General features: G+C 46.1%; 1 protein-coding gene and 1 long non-coding RNA gene across 3 annotated transcripts in view; both read left to right on the forward strand.

Moving 5' to 3' along the window:
* The window catches only part of LOC128072782 (uncharacterized), a 409,786-nt gene that overhangs the window by 365,254 nt on the left and 27,967 nt on the right, over window positions 1-16,565 (forward strand). The gene's annotated exons all lie outside the window — the stretch shown is intronic.
* Window positions 1-16,565, forward strand: part of NEGR1 (neuronal growth regulator 1) — a 188,337-nt gene that overhangs the window by 143,805 nt on the left and 27,967 nt on the right. Inside the window, exon 7 of one of the 2 annotated variants that reach the window (XM_052666906.1) lies at window positions 5,226-5,267. The exons of the other annotated variant lie outside the window; for it this stretch is intronic. Coding sequence (XP_052522866.1) covers window positions 5,226-5,267 — 42 coding nt within the window. The remainder of the gene's footprint in view (window positions 1-5,225; window positions 5,268-16,565) is intronic. 2 annotated transcript variants of the gene reach the window in all.

Here is a 16,565-nt window from a genome sequence, read left to right on the forward strand (position 1 = left end):
CTCCAACCCTGGCTGGAGATGTGCAACTGTAACACTGGCTTAATTAAGTTTCCTTCTCCAGAAATTACAGACAGTTGTGAATTTCATCATGGCACTGGCACACACCACCATGTAATTTATATAGATTTGTAATGATTCATTTGATAGGCATTGTCTGTGGATTTCAGTTCATCAGGGATCAGTAGAACTCTAATTACATAGTAATTATTAAATAACTTATTCACAAATTGCCGTGCCAGTGAGAGCAGACAGCGGAGCAGCCAAGCAGCTCCGATCAGGGCAGCCTCTGAGCACAGTATGCAGAGCCAGAGAGAGACTATGGCAGTGACAGAGCATTGCTAGGGGGGGAGGGCCACCTGTGCCCCTGTTCCTGAGGCAGGGCAGGACTTCCACCTTCCCAGAGATGGCTTTCATAGAATCACAGCATGGCCTGGGTTGCACAGGAGCACAACGCTCATCAGTTCCAACCCCCTGCTGTGTGCAGGTCACCAACCAGCAGCCCAGGCTGCCCAGAGCCACATCCAGCCTGGCCTTGAATGCCTGCAGGGAGGCTTCAGGAGCACATTCTGTAGTGAGGTTCTGTATCCCACAGAGCATCCAGGCTGCCAGCATCGCAGCTCTGCGCGAGAACAAACCTCCTATCTTGGCCAGGCTTTGTTCAATTACGTATTTCCTGCTTCCTGCTTATTACCATAGACCTGGCAATGCCATTCCTTCAGAGGTGTTATCAGCAGCAGGCAAGCTGCCGTGAGCGCAGGGAGAGGGTAGCTCTGTGGCATGCACCGTGCTGCATCTCCAAAGTCTATTTTGCCTTATTTACTTCCAGAAATACAGCGACAGTTGTGTGAATTTAAAGAATGACCTCTGAGAACAAGAGTATAATTGTTGCAGTGAGCGCAATGCTAATCGTGTGTTTCTGAACAGCAAAACTGCTAACAGATTTCTGTGCCTGCATTATTCATCAGGTGCTGGTGCATACATATGAATGAAGGACTGAGTTCAAAGGATGCCAAATACTTTGTCACCTTTTCTTCATTTAGTTGCTGTAAAATCGTTAAAGCATTCTCTGGAAAAAAAAAATCTGAAACAGGACATAAGGAATAATATGTATTGTCCTCTACGATAGTATAACTGGAACATGTAAATAAGAATATTTCCTGTAACTTTCACAATGTAGGTGTAATTAAGGTGTCGATAGGAATGAGAAATTAGAGAGATTTCTCTGTTTTCTTCACCCGGTTTATTGCTGAAATCACAGGCAGGTGACCCAGCACCAGGCAGGAGCAGACTCATTAGCAGCCTCATTAGACCTCTGACATCAGAAGAAGTTCATATTCATTGTAGCAGTCCTGGCAGTGAGGCTGTGTGCCTGTTTGAGCTTTTGCTCTCTCTGCACAGTGGTCTTGCAGCTCTCTTCTATGAACTTGGTTAGAAAAGAACGGACTTAAGGAATCCTAGAATGGCTTGGATTGGAAGGGGCCTCAAGGATCATGAAGCTCCAACCCCCCTGCTGCAGGCAGGGCAGCCAACCCCCACTTTTAATACTGGATCAGGCTGCCCAAGGATGCGTTTATAAATGGCTTTGTACTCCATCATGAGTAGAACCATTCCTGCACCTTCATTCGTTTTAATTAAAAACACACGAGTTACTTGGAGGCTTTTTCTTTTGATAAGTGGCCCTGATGGGTTCTGCTGGGACAGCCAAAGCTGCCTTACGTGCTGTGACTGCTGAAGCAGCAGCTGAGGCTTTCCTCATTGGTGAGAGCTGCTGTCAGGGCTCTGTGTCCCCACTTACGGAGTTGGAGGTGCAGAGCTGTTGTCACAATGGGGACTGAATCAGAATCCTTCTGTTGGCAAGAACATGAACTGTGTGGGCTCTTTTAAATAGTGTTTTGAAAGTTTACAATGGAAATATAACTTCCCTTTATGTGTGATTCTCCCATCTCCTGGATATATTTTTTTGTGCTATAAAGTATTTCATCCTATGCAAAATACGATCATTCATTATGGGACTTAGTAAAATTAAAAAGAGGAAAAAAATGTCTTCTGCAGCAGAAGGGCTAATGCCTAACCCAGACCTAAAGAGTGATGGTGCAAAGGCAGGCCAGCCCAGGCTCACGTGCATGCAGTGCTGTGCAATGCAATGCAATGCAGAGTACCTGAGTGACTGGAAGGGCTGGAGCCAAGATCCATCCCTTCCCAGCCCCCATTTAAGGGTTGGCAGTGGAAGCGAGGGTTTCTCACTGGATCTCCCTGCATACATGAAGTCTTACAAGGGTGTGCAGATTCTTTCCTTTATTTCTGTGCTTATAGCTGTTGTATTTGAGCCAACCCTCGCTTGCTGCAGCCTGGGCCCTCGCTGCTCTGCTCTCATTGCTGTGCTTTCTGTCCTGTTACAACTCCATAGATAAAAAATGTGGTGTTGTGGTGGCAGTGGGTAGAGTGTAGAGGGGACACTACACTGAGTCAACTGCTCAGCAACTGCAGGTTTCAGATTTAAGGTGATGTTTTCTCTACGTGTCTCCTGGGCACTGAGCTATTAAATACTTGTCATCCCATAATAAGGGAACAAACGGCTTAAATAAAATAAACCATCGCTTGGCAATTAAGGTGCAATAACTCAAACCTCTAAAAGAGCTCAAATTGTAATTGCAGGATATTAATGGTGAGTAAAAGACACAGAATAAATTAAGGGCATGTCTCTCCCCAGCCCGCTTGCACTTTCCATCCAAAAGATTTATTATTAAAGAAGTTTTTCTATTTTCCATTTAGTGTTGTTCTCAAACAGACCTTGGCTTACCCAGGCTTAAGGAGATTTATTTCAAAATAAATCATTAATCTTTAGCATAGCTGACATAGCCCAGGGGAGATGAGATTAAATAAGCCTGCTTAATTATCAAAGGCCATAGAGGAAAATAGTTATGAGGGTTTTTTTCCAATTAATACATGTGTTAGTATTAGATTGCGAGTGGTATTTTGGACCAGTTATTGATTTCTCCAATACGTGAAAAGTCTAAATATTATTATATCGAAATCTAATGCTTTTACTGACGCAGACTGAAACAAACAAAAAAAAGCCTTTTTTATTCCCCTGCTGCAAAATGTTCTCTGTGGCTTCTGGAAGTTCTCGCCTGGTAGCGGTGTGTTGTGGCACTGCTTCAGAGTTAGAAACTGCACTCTCATTAGAAGAGATGCTCTGAGCAAGCAGCTCTCTGACCAGCCATCCTGTAGTAAAACATAACACCAAGTTGGAAAGTTCTCATACAGCATGTGTAAAAGCCAGTGCATTGCAAACAGGAATGTGTGTGCTCCTTTGGTGCACCTCATCCAGCTGCAGCCTAATCAGCGTTTGCTGGGCTGTCTGTGTTGCCTCATTTCCTTTCTCCCCCCACAGTGGGAGACCTCTCAGCTTCTTCCCACCTTCCCCCTCCTAGTCCCAGCACTCAGCAAGGCTGTCTCCATCCCAAGAGGCTCCTGCTGGCTGGGGTATCTTGCATGGCCATGGGATTGTTAAGGTTGGAACAGACACTAAGATCACCCAAGTCCAACCCTGATGGTGTGGCAGCATGCTGGGTTCAGTCTATTTGGTCCCAGCTTGTATAGATATTCTGTTTTAGAATAGCAAGGTGCTGCTGTGAATGTTTGTGTTGGCCTCCAGCAGTGAGGAGCTGCCCAGCCTTTGGATTCCTTGCAGTGCTGAGAGGTACCAGGAGATCTGCAGTCACTGCTGCTGCTCGTGCCCTCTGCCTCCTGCAGCTCTGCAGCACTGAGAACCTTGGAGCGAGGCCTTTGGGTTCTTCCTGGGTCCTAAACCTCATCTTGTGCCAAAACATGTTTTGAGCATTCATCTATAATTCATCTATATAATATACAGTGAGGAACAAAAAGCAAGACAGTTTGCTACCGATAAGACAGAACTGGGATTAGGCAGATCGGCTCGAACCTGCAGACAGGGCTGCACAGCCTCCTCTCTGTGCCAAGTAACAGAGCCCTTGGGTTTGTGTGGAAAATGAGACATTGCTGTAATCAGCTGAGCTTGTCAGGCATCACTGTGCATCCTTATTCCTGCAGCCCTGTGTGATTCCGTTTGGTACCTATGCAATATCTTATTTCACAATTAGAGTGTATCGGCAGCACTGATCAAGGTCAAGGAGGCAAATAAATATTTTTAAGATTGGAAGCATTTGTCTGTATGAGCAGAATTGTTGGCGTTGGTAATTTGGTCAGGAAACTGAGCAACTTTTTTGGGAAGGCATCCATCAGTTATTGCACTTAGAAGTGTTTGGGCATCGTATTAAGCCAGAAAGCAATTGCTTGGGGCAGGGGGGAGGGAAGGCAAAAGTGGATGAGCATGGAGATCGTGCTCAGCGACTGCTGTTACCTGCCCCTCCCATGGGGCTGGCTGGCTTTTGGTTCCATCAGTTCCCTGTTTCTGTCAAGATACGGTCAACGATCTTTGGAGCTCGGTAATTTCATTAAATCTTTTTCATTACGGTTATTGAATTGCTGCATTGAAATGTTAGCTTGCTTCTGCGCAAGATTGATTGGGACTGGTATTTCATTTTGCATAACACTGTACATAGCTAATAAAAGGGCACGGAATAATGAATTTTAAGGTACAATTATAACAGAATCCACAGACGATTGTTTCATTAAGCTGAATGCTGGAGAGATTTGGCCCCTTGCTAACTTTTCCCATTGTCTGTCATGGTAGAAGTAATCATCTCCAAAATGCTCTGGGTGTTTCTGGTAAATGTTTTCTTGTGGAAGGATTTCAATAATTAAGAAGAGGAGCATTTTTAAGAATTCACTAAAGCATGAAACTATTCCTTAAAAACAGTCTTAGTTCAACATTGTTAACTATGCTTATATTCCTCGTAAGAAATTATCTTCAAGAGATGGAGCAGAAAAAAGACCCTTTTTCCAGGCAGGTTTCAGTATTTCCCGGGATAAATGTGTCTGAGCAGGAAAGCTCCAAGGGCCGCTGTGCCAAGGGGCCAAGCAGACACGTGCACATCTGGAGCCCTCACAGCACACACAGCTGGCACGGGAAGGAAGTGCTGGGCAGGCGACACGGCCTGCATGCTGCCATGGCCGCCGGCTCCGTGAATAAGTCGTCGTTGGTGTCTGTTGCATGACTGTTTGCTGTCTCACTCTGTATTTGTCTTCCATGTGTGATTAACGCCCAAATGTTCTTTTTTTTTTTCCTTTTTCCCTTTTTGTAGAAATAATTGAGCCTACTACCTCTAGTCCTGTCTCAAGCCCAGGTCAGTATCCACATACATTCACAGAGTATGTTTGGGTACTTTTTCTCCAGGAAGCGGGACCGATGCATTGCCGTTTCAATAGCAGGGATTGACAACGGGCAGTTCTGTTGTGGTAGCGCCGGGCTGTCTCCTTTCTGTCTCTGTGCATCCATCGATCTGTCTTTCCTCCAGACTTTTGTTCTGTTCTTATGTTTCCCCTGTTGAGAAACCTTTTCCTCTTTGCATCCCTGCACTTCTCTCCCATTCCTTCTCTGCCCCAGGGCCGTGCAGTAGATGTGCACAGGGCAATGCAGATGTCATTATTGTGGTGTTCTCGTTGTGATAACCTGGCTGTTCTTTCTGTGATTGTGCACGTTTGTTTGAGGCTTGTATGTTTCTTGTATTGCCACTGAACGGCTCACAGGATGGCTCTAGATCACTGCTGTGAGGCCCTCTCTCGCTATAGGGTGCCAGAAGGTGTTCTCAATGAGTTGCAAATCCTGCCCTTGTGCTTGGCCAACAGCAAGAGGTCCTGACTGTGCGTGGGAGCTCCTTGTGTTCTCAGGGCTTCCATTTCCCCTGGCAGCACGTGGGCAGTGCTGCTCAGCCCAGCGCAGGGGATCAGACAGGGGCTACCCAGAGCTCCCTAACTGCTGGAAGAGTATTGCCAACCATTTCCCAAAGGTTCTGGGCTGGGTAAGTCATGAGGCTCACATGCCCTGCACTGGTTACCATTCCTCTGCATTAAACGTCTTCCCAGAATGTGACTGCAGCATCAGACCAGTCAGGGGAATGTGATTTCCCTGTGCACAATGGGGTAAGGTGTGCAGTGCTCAGGCACTGGGGAGCAGAATGGAGATGGGGGGCGAAAATTAATATCATCCTCTTCTCTCAATCACACACTCTCATAATACAGTCAGGGATTGACACAAATGTATTTGAAGTACACTGTGAAACTGAGAATGTGAAATCCTCTGAATGCAATGGGGGAGAACTGAAGAAGAAGGTAGGGCTGTGATGGGACAGAGCTACTTGAGCTGATCTGCCTTGAAAAGGCTGAGGGAAGGACTCTGAGGTCCATGTGCAGATGAAAAACATCTGTTCTCCTGAAAGACACCAGCAAGAGGTGAAAGAGAAGCTCCCAAACAGGATAAAAATTAGGGCTGAGTATTTCTCTGTGCTCCCAGAGATCAGCACGGTGTCAATGGTGGCACTGCCATTGGGCTGTGCTGCTTGCTTTATGAAATGAAAGGTTGCTGTGATATTCCCTCTACCTATTTTAAGCCTGTTAAATATCCAGATAGTGCCATCACTGTTGCTACAAAGCTCTACAGCTGCAGAGGCAAGTAAAGAGTTTCCAGTGTCAGAAAGAGAGCCTGTGTGTTATGCAGAATGGCAGAGGATGCGGTGGGGGGTGGATAGTGGCACAGAACACTGTGTGTGATGATGGCAGTGAGACAAGAGGTGTAACTTCTTAACATGAGAATCATTTAGCAGTATTTCAGATACATTCCTTCCCATATTCCATCTGGCAGAACTGGAAGATGGTATCAGTAATGCCATTATTCTGGAGTAATACTTTTCTTTGAGCTGGCTGAGAGGGCTGCAGCATGTCGGCAATGGAAGCGCCGCAGACCTTTCTTCCAGCTAGTTTTCCTTCTCATATTCCATGTAGTTATTCTGAGTAACAACTACCACTGTCAAAAATTACTTCCGAGATATGCATACGAAATCCTGTCACAGAAGTTTTGTGACATTTTCCAGCTGTTCGTAAGCCATGTGACAGCAGCCTCAAAACGTCTTTCAACAGTTGCCCATCAAAACCACTGTGTTTAAAGAGAAATCCCTGAAGATTCCCTTCTACCCAGAGAATAAGCTTCAAACTGTTCCACACGTGTGTAACAAATGCAAAACCGAGGCTGTGTTTGGGAGCCATGGTTACGCACTGTGCCTTCCACCTCTGGGACGTCGGGGAGTTTCCTTTTTCCTTCCTGAGATGCACACTGAATTAGCTGCAAAAGTTAAAAGATTGGGGCCACAGTTGTTATTGCTTTTGTCAGCCAGGAGCTGCGGTTCGTCACAGATCCCCCATCCTTTAGTGTAATTAGTTCACAGGTGGTGTCTGGAGAAGCTTTTGAAGATGCTGCTGAATTCTTAACGCCGACTAAATAAGTAACGGTGACAGGTCAGAGAGAATAATTGAGAAATCTCCTTTGATTAATGATTTCACACGTTATGAGGTGCTCTTATAAAAATTGGACTTGGGGAGAGAGGGCTGTGGGTTATTTAATATTCTCAAGAACAAAAGCTGTGTTTAAATGAGCACTCTGGGCAGGTTGGATGGCTCCTTGAACTTGGGTTACTTCTCCCTGATCTGCCTCCCCACATATCTGATGCGTTTTAATATGCCAGAAACCAAAATACTACCTGCTTTCAAGCATGCTCTGTTTTTTAATAGGTAACATGTCAGCTCTCCTATTTTTTTTCTATTCTCATGAAGTTGCAGTTCCTGCTTTAATCAATAAATGATTTGCATATGGAAGATCTATAGAGTCAGACTCTGAATCTCAGCCTTCATGGCACCATTTCTCACTGTCGGCTGTATCTTTGTGATGGAAGCACTGTGCACATTGACTAGAGAGTTCTGCATGAGGGCAGATGGCTGGAGCTGCTGTTCCTCATCTGCAGAATTTCTCCCAAAAACTCAGCAAGTACGGAAGCATCACAAGGTTCTGGGATAACAAAGAGATAACAGATCCCAGCTCGTTGCAAATTTAACTTCTATATTAGAAACAGATGCGTGCTTGTTCAAAAGCTTTTCTGCCCCATAAATAACCCCACACTGGAAGGAGGAAGGCTGAGCAGTGCCCTTCTGAGGGGGTAGATGCAGAACACCGTTCTGTAATTCCGCTTTAGGGACGGAGAAAGAAGTGTAGGATTACTGAGACTTGTAGTGAGAGGGTTGACATCAAAAAAATAAACAACCTCTATGGAAAAAAGTTCAGTACATTGATCTTATTTGCTAACTGTTGGATAGTTTCATGTTTGTAGTGTTGTCCACAGTTGCGTCACACTCCAGAACAGTGGGCAGAGGGGGAATTCCAACAGGGTTTTCTCTGCTGGATAGAATCCATGTGTGTGCTCGCCCCGTGTTGTGCAGCCCTGTGCTGCTGCAGGAGTGTGCAGCAGAGCAGTGCTCTGTTCAGCCAGGAACACTTTGCATTACACACTGGGAAATTGCTGCCTTACCAGTACTGCATTTACTGCTGTTACAAACAGGTGGACTCACATCTCAGAAATGTGCTGTGAAAGCTGCATTCTCACAACCTGTGGAGTTAGGGAAGCATTTCTGTTTAAGTAAAATACATGTTTCGGGTTACTCACAGCGTGCTCTCCATAGCATTCTCCTGTATTCTAAGTCAGCATCGTTGCAGAAGAAGCACATTACTCGCTGCTTGCTGAGTAGATGTATCATTTCATAGCAGAAGGGCTGCTTTCTATCAGCTGAGAAATAGGATTGGAAATAGGTCATTGTTAGTCCATTGATTCCTCACTTACTAAACCTGAATGTAAAATGTAAGAGTATTTCTTCTGACATTACACCTTCTGCTGCCTTCTGTGGGGGGATTTCGGCATTAAACAGCTCTCCCACAAAGCAGCAGCACCCGCAGCAGTGGTGGAGCAGCTGTGATGCTCAGTGGGGCTTCATGCAGTGGTGGGAATGCTCGAGTACTGTGGTGTGGGATACGTTGAGCCTTTTACTGAAACATCCCATTTTAACCAAGCAGCGCTCTGTGAAGTGCCAGGAGAGTCGTGCAGGGACATCTTTGAAGTGATGCCTGCAGAATGTGAAAGGGTCAGGGGGTGTGCAGAGCAAGCAGGGGCCCACAGCTTTCTCCATCCACGTTGCCCAGGAGGTGCTGGGAAGGCAGATGTGTGCACGCCTGGCGGGGGGCACACCAGGGCCACCTGTGTTCAGTGGCTCTCAGGTCTGGTCTGCGATTTCATTCTCACAGCATCACCCATCTGCTGGGCTGCACCAGCTCTGGAAAGGCACTGCAGTGCAAGTACAGGTCTCCCAGGTCGAGCTGTGACACTGCAAGGCAGTAATGCTGCTCCAGAAGAACCCGCATACACAGACACATTGTGAACAGGCAAAGAGAAGCGGGGGATTCCAGAATGTGATTCATTAGCACAAAGAGAGCAGTCTTTGTTTTTATTTATCACACAGGATATGTTTTATGAGAAGGTTTATCAGCCGGAATTGGCTGGCTACAGTAATTCACAAAGGAATAAATATGCATATATCCATCTAGATTAGATGTGTAGCCATGTGCAGAACTTCAAAATGTACATATTACTGCATATATATAGCTTCAGGGATGGTCCCAACTCTGCCCAGAATATCAAAGAGGCTCCAGCTGGCTGGGAAGGGGCTGACAGCTCTGGGCTGTTGCAGGAGGGAGGCCAGGGGGGGCAGGGGACTTGTCAGAAAGTACTCGTTTGAAAACCACGAATATGTCAGTTTTACAGAAATTCAAATGCAGGACTATTGAGTTTCAAGTGGGGAAAAAAGATCCTGGCTTCCTTCCAGCCTCATCCCAGGCTGCGCTTCTCTTCTTGTCTTCTCCCTGTCTGAAATTCTCCAAATGGAAACTCCAGTTTCTTGGCAGCTGCATTTGGAGCATCTATGCAACATGGACGTTTTGATGCAGTTGCCAGCAAGATCTCCAGTTATGCTGGATGAAAACCGGTACCCAGAGATAATACAGGATCGGCCACTTCCTTACTCTGAACCCATGATTAAAGTCATCACTGCTGCTTTATCTTTCCTTGCTGTGCACCAGCCACAAGACCCACTCTACCAAACTGATCTTCGAATAGTTGGGTCCTTCTCTAAACTTTCCAGGTGAAATCTTAAGCAGCCAATCAGGCATCCTAAGAAAGATGATATGATGCGATTTTTCTTCCAATAGCATCTTCTGTGTTAAAGAAAAGAGAAGAAAAAATCACAGGGAAAAACAAACATGGTATTTGGGCCATCCCGTGTCCTTCAAGGAGCGAGGCCGTAGAAGGCTTACACAGAGCTCTGAATAGTGGAACAAATACTGGATTATCACGAGTTGTCCCTGCTCTCGGAGTGGTGCCATCCTGGCTTTAGCCTTGGCTTTTGTGCAGAACTTCACAACAGGTGATGACCTTCCTCCAGTGGGACGCAGGCTGGGCAGCCCAGGCACATTGAGGTGCCTCTGGTGGAGGCAGACCGGGTGACCCACTGGTGGAGCTGCGTGCTGAATGAAAGGCAGACTGTGCTCAGAGCTGCCTAGGACTCAGCACCTCACCTGCAGAGGTCATATTGTGTATACAAACCACTTGCATGCTGCCCTGCAGCACTGTGACCTTTGCTTCCTTCCAGGCCTGGCTGCTAATGAGAGCTTATGATGTGAATACTGAAAAAGGAACGATCTCCTTCCACAGGTACAGGGCAGCGCTCAGTGTGACCGCTGTAGGAGCAGGAGTTTGTGCCTTTGAGCAGCAGGCCTTCATAGGAACCCTGCATCCGTTTAGGAACTCCTGTAGAAGTGCAAGGAAACTCATTATGATCTCATGCCCAATTTATCGTGTGCTACTCCGCCGAGCCAGTAAGGTTCGAAAGGAAAATCCACCTTGTAGTTGTTCCTATGGTTTGTATGATCTGTTCCTGCATGTGAGTCCCTCTCATTGTCAGGGTCTGTCTCTCAGCTCTCTGTCATATTCCAAATAATAAGGGTGCATCTCTTGAAAAAACTATTGATAGAATTCATCCTTCTTAATATCTCTGATCGCAGCTGCAGTGATTGCCTACCATTCAGCCTCCTTATTCAACAGGCACGGTGTATAGGACCACACTGAATGAGTTTTCATGCCAAACTGAGGCAATTCAGAGAACAACTCCGTTTTGAAAGATCAAGAGCTTGTTCACTTGAATGAGCAGGGTATGGATTTTATAATAGGAAAACAGCACATAATTTGAATAGTCTGCAGTAAATTGTTATAGCAAAGCACTCGAGTTACAGAGATGTTTTGGGAATAGGCAGCACCTGCAATGCTGTTTGTTAGGTTTCCATACCTGTGGCCTCCTGTGATAGTGTTTCATTGTAAATGAAGGAGGAGGTGCATTTGACAAAGAGGTAGAAACCCTCCGTCTGCTAAATGCAGATTATTGCTACTCAGGTCTCATTGAGTAACGGGGAAAGTTCATCTCACAGAAACGTGAAGAGTTTTTGCAGCTTAAGGGTTATGTGCAGTACAACCCGGAGGAATAATGAGTTCTTGGTGGAGCGTGTGTCTCCGTAATATCAGAGGCGGTTTTAAATGTCTGCGGGCCCACCTCTGCTCCCTGAAAGCTCTTTGGAAAGGCACGACTCAGGCTGTGTGCACACAGCCGTGGCTCTGAAGGAACGCTTATTTCCCAGCGAGGTCGTGGGGATTGAAATGTGGAACGCTTTCATCACTGCCTTCCAGCCTTTGCTACCTCCTGGAGAGCGGCATACCTCATTTCTCCGTTTATTTTTTTCTGAATATGACATCCATAACTCTTTGGAAGGTTGCTAGCATTCCTGCCCGATGCCACGTGCCGTCTTTTGCCTTTTGAAATCCTGACTTAGTGCCAAAATCAATGGCAGAGGGAAAGTGCCTGTTGGCAGCCTGTGCTGCTTTCCCATGAACCAAAGGACACACACAGCATCGGGTTACTCTGCTTGGTACCTGAAAACGCCCCACTACGCAAGGAGCTGAGCTGCAGCTCACCTACGACGTGGGGATGTTAAAGAACCTTTTCAGTCCTTTATTCTTCTGCTTCAAAGTGCAGCTGCAGTTGAGGGGCACTTTGCAATGCAGGCTCACAGTGCAGGGAGAGGTGGCTGAGCATCATTGCTGGCAATTGACCCCTGCCTTCCCGCATGCATTGCTGCATTTAACTCTTTGCCTTCTTCAGTGGGAGGCCTCCTCTTCCCCGTGCCAGCAATGCATGCAGACAGGTGTCCACCCAGGGTCACCTGCAGAAGCCTGCGTGGTTTCAGACCCAGCTGCCTCCATGCCACCATTAGTATTTCACTGACAATTCTGCTTCCAGAAAAGCGTATCTGTAGATCAGGATCCATCACAGTGCAGACCTTCGTTAATTCCCCACAAGCTTACACATTAATTGGCCGGGGACCACTGACGGGGGGTGAGGATCATGCAGTGGTGTTGAGGCTGTGCACAGCTGTGATGCAGAGCAGGGCTATGGGATGATGCCAGGAGTGGAAGGGACTGCCAGAGGCACAACCCTGTCCCACACATTATGCTAACGGGCAGAGATTTTCAAAGCTTTCAGCCTTAACAGGAGTTTTATTCCTAAAGCTCCCAGACAGCTTTGAAAATTCTCAACTGTTTTTTTTTTTTTTTTTTCCCTCTCTTTTCTGCATAATAACACATGCAGAGCTGAGCCATAATGTCTCCAAAATCCTCTGGATTAAGCTGAGCAGCAGGTGGGGAAGGCGGGTACCTGGAAAGCCTCCGGTTGCCAAATCCTCTTCTGGCAGCAAAACTGCAGCCTGGGATGCAGCAGCACGTGGAGGTCAGGGCCTGCGGGGTCCCATCAGTGGGGCCGAGGGCTGCGGGGTCCTGGCAGTGAGAGCCTAGGCTATCTCCAGCATCCCCAGGCTATTTCCAGCATCCCCAAGCTGTCCCCCACACCCCCAGGCTGTCCCAGGCTGTGGCTGCAGTCACTCTGCTCAGTCCCAGCCTGCTGACCCAGGCGTGGGCTCCAGCAGCTCTTCCTCTTCTCTCACCGTGCTTATGCTAACATCAGCAAATGTTCTTGCCATCTCCCACTGTATTAATGCATTGCTGTGTAGTTAGAAAAAGGCAATAATAAGTACAGAGTGAATGTGGTTGTGTCCGTGACCTGCTAGCATGCTGTTTTCAAGAGATACTCTTCTTATCACGGGATTCACATTAATGAAAAGTAGCAAAATTTGACTCTGCAATAAGCAGCCCCTGCCTTTTTTTGCGGCTGGACATTATGTGGTGTTTTCTAAGTCCTCAGCTCACAGATGGTGGACCCCCGAATTAAAGCAGCAGCTTTAAATAAAGGAATTAAAGCGGCAGCTTTAAAGCAACAGCTTGTGTCCCTGCACAAACAAGAGGTTGTCTGCCTCGAAGGATTAAATCTTATCACAGAGAGAGGGGGGTGTGCATGAAATTCATATGCTTACAGCAGTGCTGTGTAACACGCACACGCTGAAGGCAGCTCAAATTAATTGAAACCAAGATTCCGTATCCAGTCGCACTGACAGCAGGGTGAGTTATCAGTCACAGAGAAACAATTAAAATAAATCTGGAGTCAGCCAGCAGATTTCCACTCCTAGAAGCAGCATCCCGTGGGTAGGGGTTCCTAGCTACAGGGATACCTGGGCAGCTTAGTAAAAATAAGTACAGGTGTGATTTATGCATGAAAAAAGAGAAAGCGTGCTGTCAGAAGGAACTCTGCAAAGTGCTTTGCTACGTGGTGCAGCAGGCTTGGCAGTATGCAGAGTTCAGTGTATGCTAAAGACAGAAGGAGAAGATTTGGGTTTGTATGGTAGGAGGCTCACAGGCTGCTCCCACGGCCCGCGTGCTGCACAGCAGCAAATTGTCTTGATGGGGGTGAGGCGACAGGGGAGACGAATGCCTTCCCCTTGAGTCATTCTCTGATAAAGACACATCGCTTGGCTAGGAGATGACAAACTGTATGTTCAAAGTGACAAATCATTTAATTAAAATTTACAAGCGGTTAAATACTGTTTGACCCAAATGGAGGCAGTTATCATGAATCAATTTCGGAGGAGGAACCAGGCTTTCCAGCAGATCGATAGCTCGCAGCTGCGGTACCTGGACAGTCCCTGCATTTCTCATGCAGTGCGAGTCCTTTCGCTGGCTGCTGTGTAGTCTAGTTCAGAAAAGACCTCAATCAAGTTGAAAAGTAGAAACAATTTTACTTAGGCAGTGTTTGAACACTCAACTTTCATGAATAGTTAATGTGGTGTCAAGTGTTTGAGAAAAATGGTCTTCTATCTTAAGAGCAAATAGCTCAACTTTTGATGAGTTATGGTTCTTTATTGCATATACAGACCAGTGGAAATTGCAATCATCTTTCATGAAAAGGCTCAGCAGTTTTTATTGTAGGAAAGTACGGGTGGCCATTGCATTTACTAACTAATGTAGTGAATGTGAAATTGCCAGGATAACACGTTCTTTTATTTATGCTGCCAAGCACATAATGTGCCGGTAGTTCCATAAAAATATGTATTAGAGGAATTTCACATGCCAGCAAGCTGTAGATCTCTTTTATGTATATGACTTATCCAGTGTCCTTCTACTTAAGACATCCTGCATTACAAAGAAGAAGATTAAGCATTATTGACAGACAGCACGCGCTCAGGAGATAATGCTGGTCTGGTCAGTCATCACTGGAGGTAACGCTGTGTTTAGACTCCTCTGGAATTAGAGTTTAAACGCTTTGACTTTACCAATTCTTTTATCCATCACGTTATTTGAGGTCCCTTGCAACGCCTGTGGATCTGTGAGAGCAGTATTGGTGATGAATTGAGCAACAATCGCTGTGCTTCAGCAGGCTGCCGTGAGCTCGACTGTTTTTTAACATGCCTGTAAGACCAGGGCGATGCACACACAGCGAGGAAAGGTGGCCAGGAGAAATGCTAGGGAAGCTCTTGAGAAACTCAGCAGGGCAGCTGAATAAAGAATAAACATTGGGAAGCCATCAGACAACTTCCCCAGTGGAGGGTCTGTTCACAGCTTGTCAGCTCCTCCAGCAAAAAAAAAGTTCCTTTCTCATACGCAGCCACCAAAAAGGCAAGAAATCATGTACTAACCTGTTAACTTAATATCCTTTGTCAAGAGCAGAAGAATAATGTTCAAATGGTCCAGAAACTGTAAAGTTCAATGTAAAAAAATTATAATTCACAATGCTATATGACATAGCTGAATGTAGCAGAACCACCAGAGTCCTCGTGATATATGAGGACTATCAAAGGTTGCCATCAAATACGTAGATTTAATATGCTGCTTAATTCAAGATCTTATTTACAGTGTCTCGCTTCATTTTGAGGAAAGCAATGCTGACAACCAATCATTTGAAATGCACGAAGAATGTTCCACAAAAGGTCAGAAGTACAAATATTTTACATATTATCTACTAATAAATTCATCTCCTCCAAAAGAAAGTTAGAAGGATCAGCAGAAGTCTTCAGAGCTATTTACAATACTTCAGCGTAAGACTCAGCCTCTAATTACCAATATAAGTCATAAATAATTGTCAAGTATGCAGATGAGCCAAAAAAATCTATCAAATTAAAGTAATTAGCTCCCATGCCAAGTTTTTCTGTCGCATTAAAATGCTTTTACTTTTCTTAAATGTGACACTTACAAATGAAGGGAACATTGTCAGGGAAGCAGTTATTGTAGGCTGTCAGAATTCCAAGTGTAAGTACCAGGTAGCAGCACACCATAGGTATTATTTTTGGGACAACCTGTGCATCTGTATCTTGGCTTTGTAACCCCATAGCTGCTGCTAGAACATCACTCTTCTGAGCTGAGCCAATTCTTCAAACTCAAGCTCTGGCAGCAGACCCAGGAGTCACCCACCTGGTGTGGAGATGTGAGCCTGGTTATCTGGTATGGGCAGCAGTGGCTCTTGGCCAGGCTTCCCTGGAGAGCTTCCCAATCCTAGTGTGGATGGGAGCTGGGTCCCCACATCAGGGCCCATAGTGCAGGCATGGAGATGGGCACAGGCAGCTGATGTGTTTGTCCCAGTGCTTTCTCCAGTGCTTTTCTGGTTGTTGTCTCAGTGTAAACTTCAAAGCTGCATTTGACATATTCAGTGGGAGATCGTGACTCAATCTCCTCCATTTGATTTTGGATTTCCATGCAGAACCCTCCATCAGCCTGCTCTAGACATGAGGTCTATACCCTCAGTGCATTCTTTACTTTTTCATGGAATCGTATCATAGAATCACAGCATGGCCTGGGTTGCACAGGAGCACAACGCTCACCAGTTCCAACCCCCTGCCGTGTGCAGGTCACAACAGCAGCCCAGGCTGCCCAGAGCCACATCCAGCCTGGCCTTGGATGCCTGCAGGGATGGGGCATCTTAAGCTGATGTGATGATTGCTTTCACTGGTTGTTGTCGCTGCAGGTGATAAAGTCGAGGCCAGTTGTGTGCTGCAGACATGTGGCTGGCAGAGCAGGCCCATCCTGACACACTGAAACCAGCAGCATGCTGTGTAACAGCAGGAA

Source organism: Tympanuchus pallidicinctus, unplaced genomic scaffold (genome assembly GCF_026119805.1).
Source record: "Tympanuchus pallidicinctus isolate F22 unplaced genomic scaffold, pur_lepc_1.0 scaffold7, whole genome shotgun sequence".
Classification (NCBI taxonomy): Eukaryota; Metazoa; Chordata; class Aves; order Galliformes; family Phasianidae; genus Tympanuchus; species Tympanuchus pallidicinctus.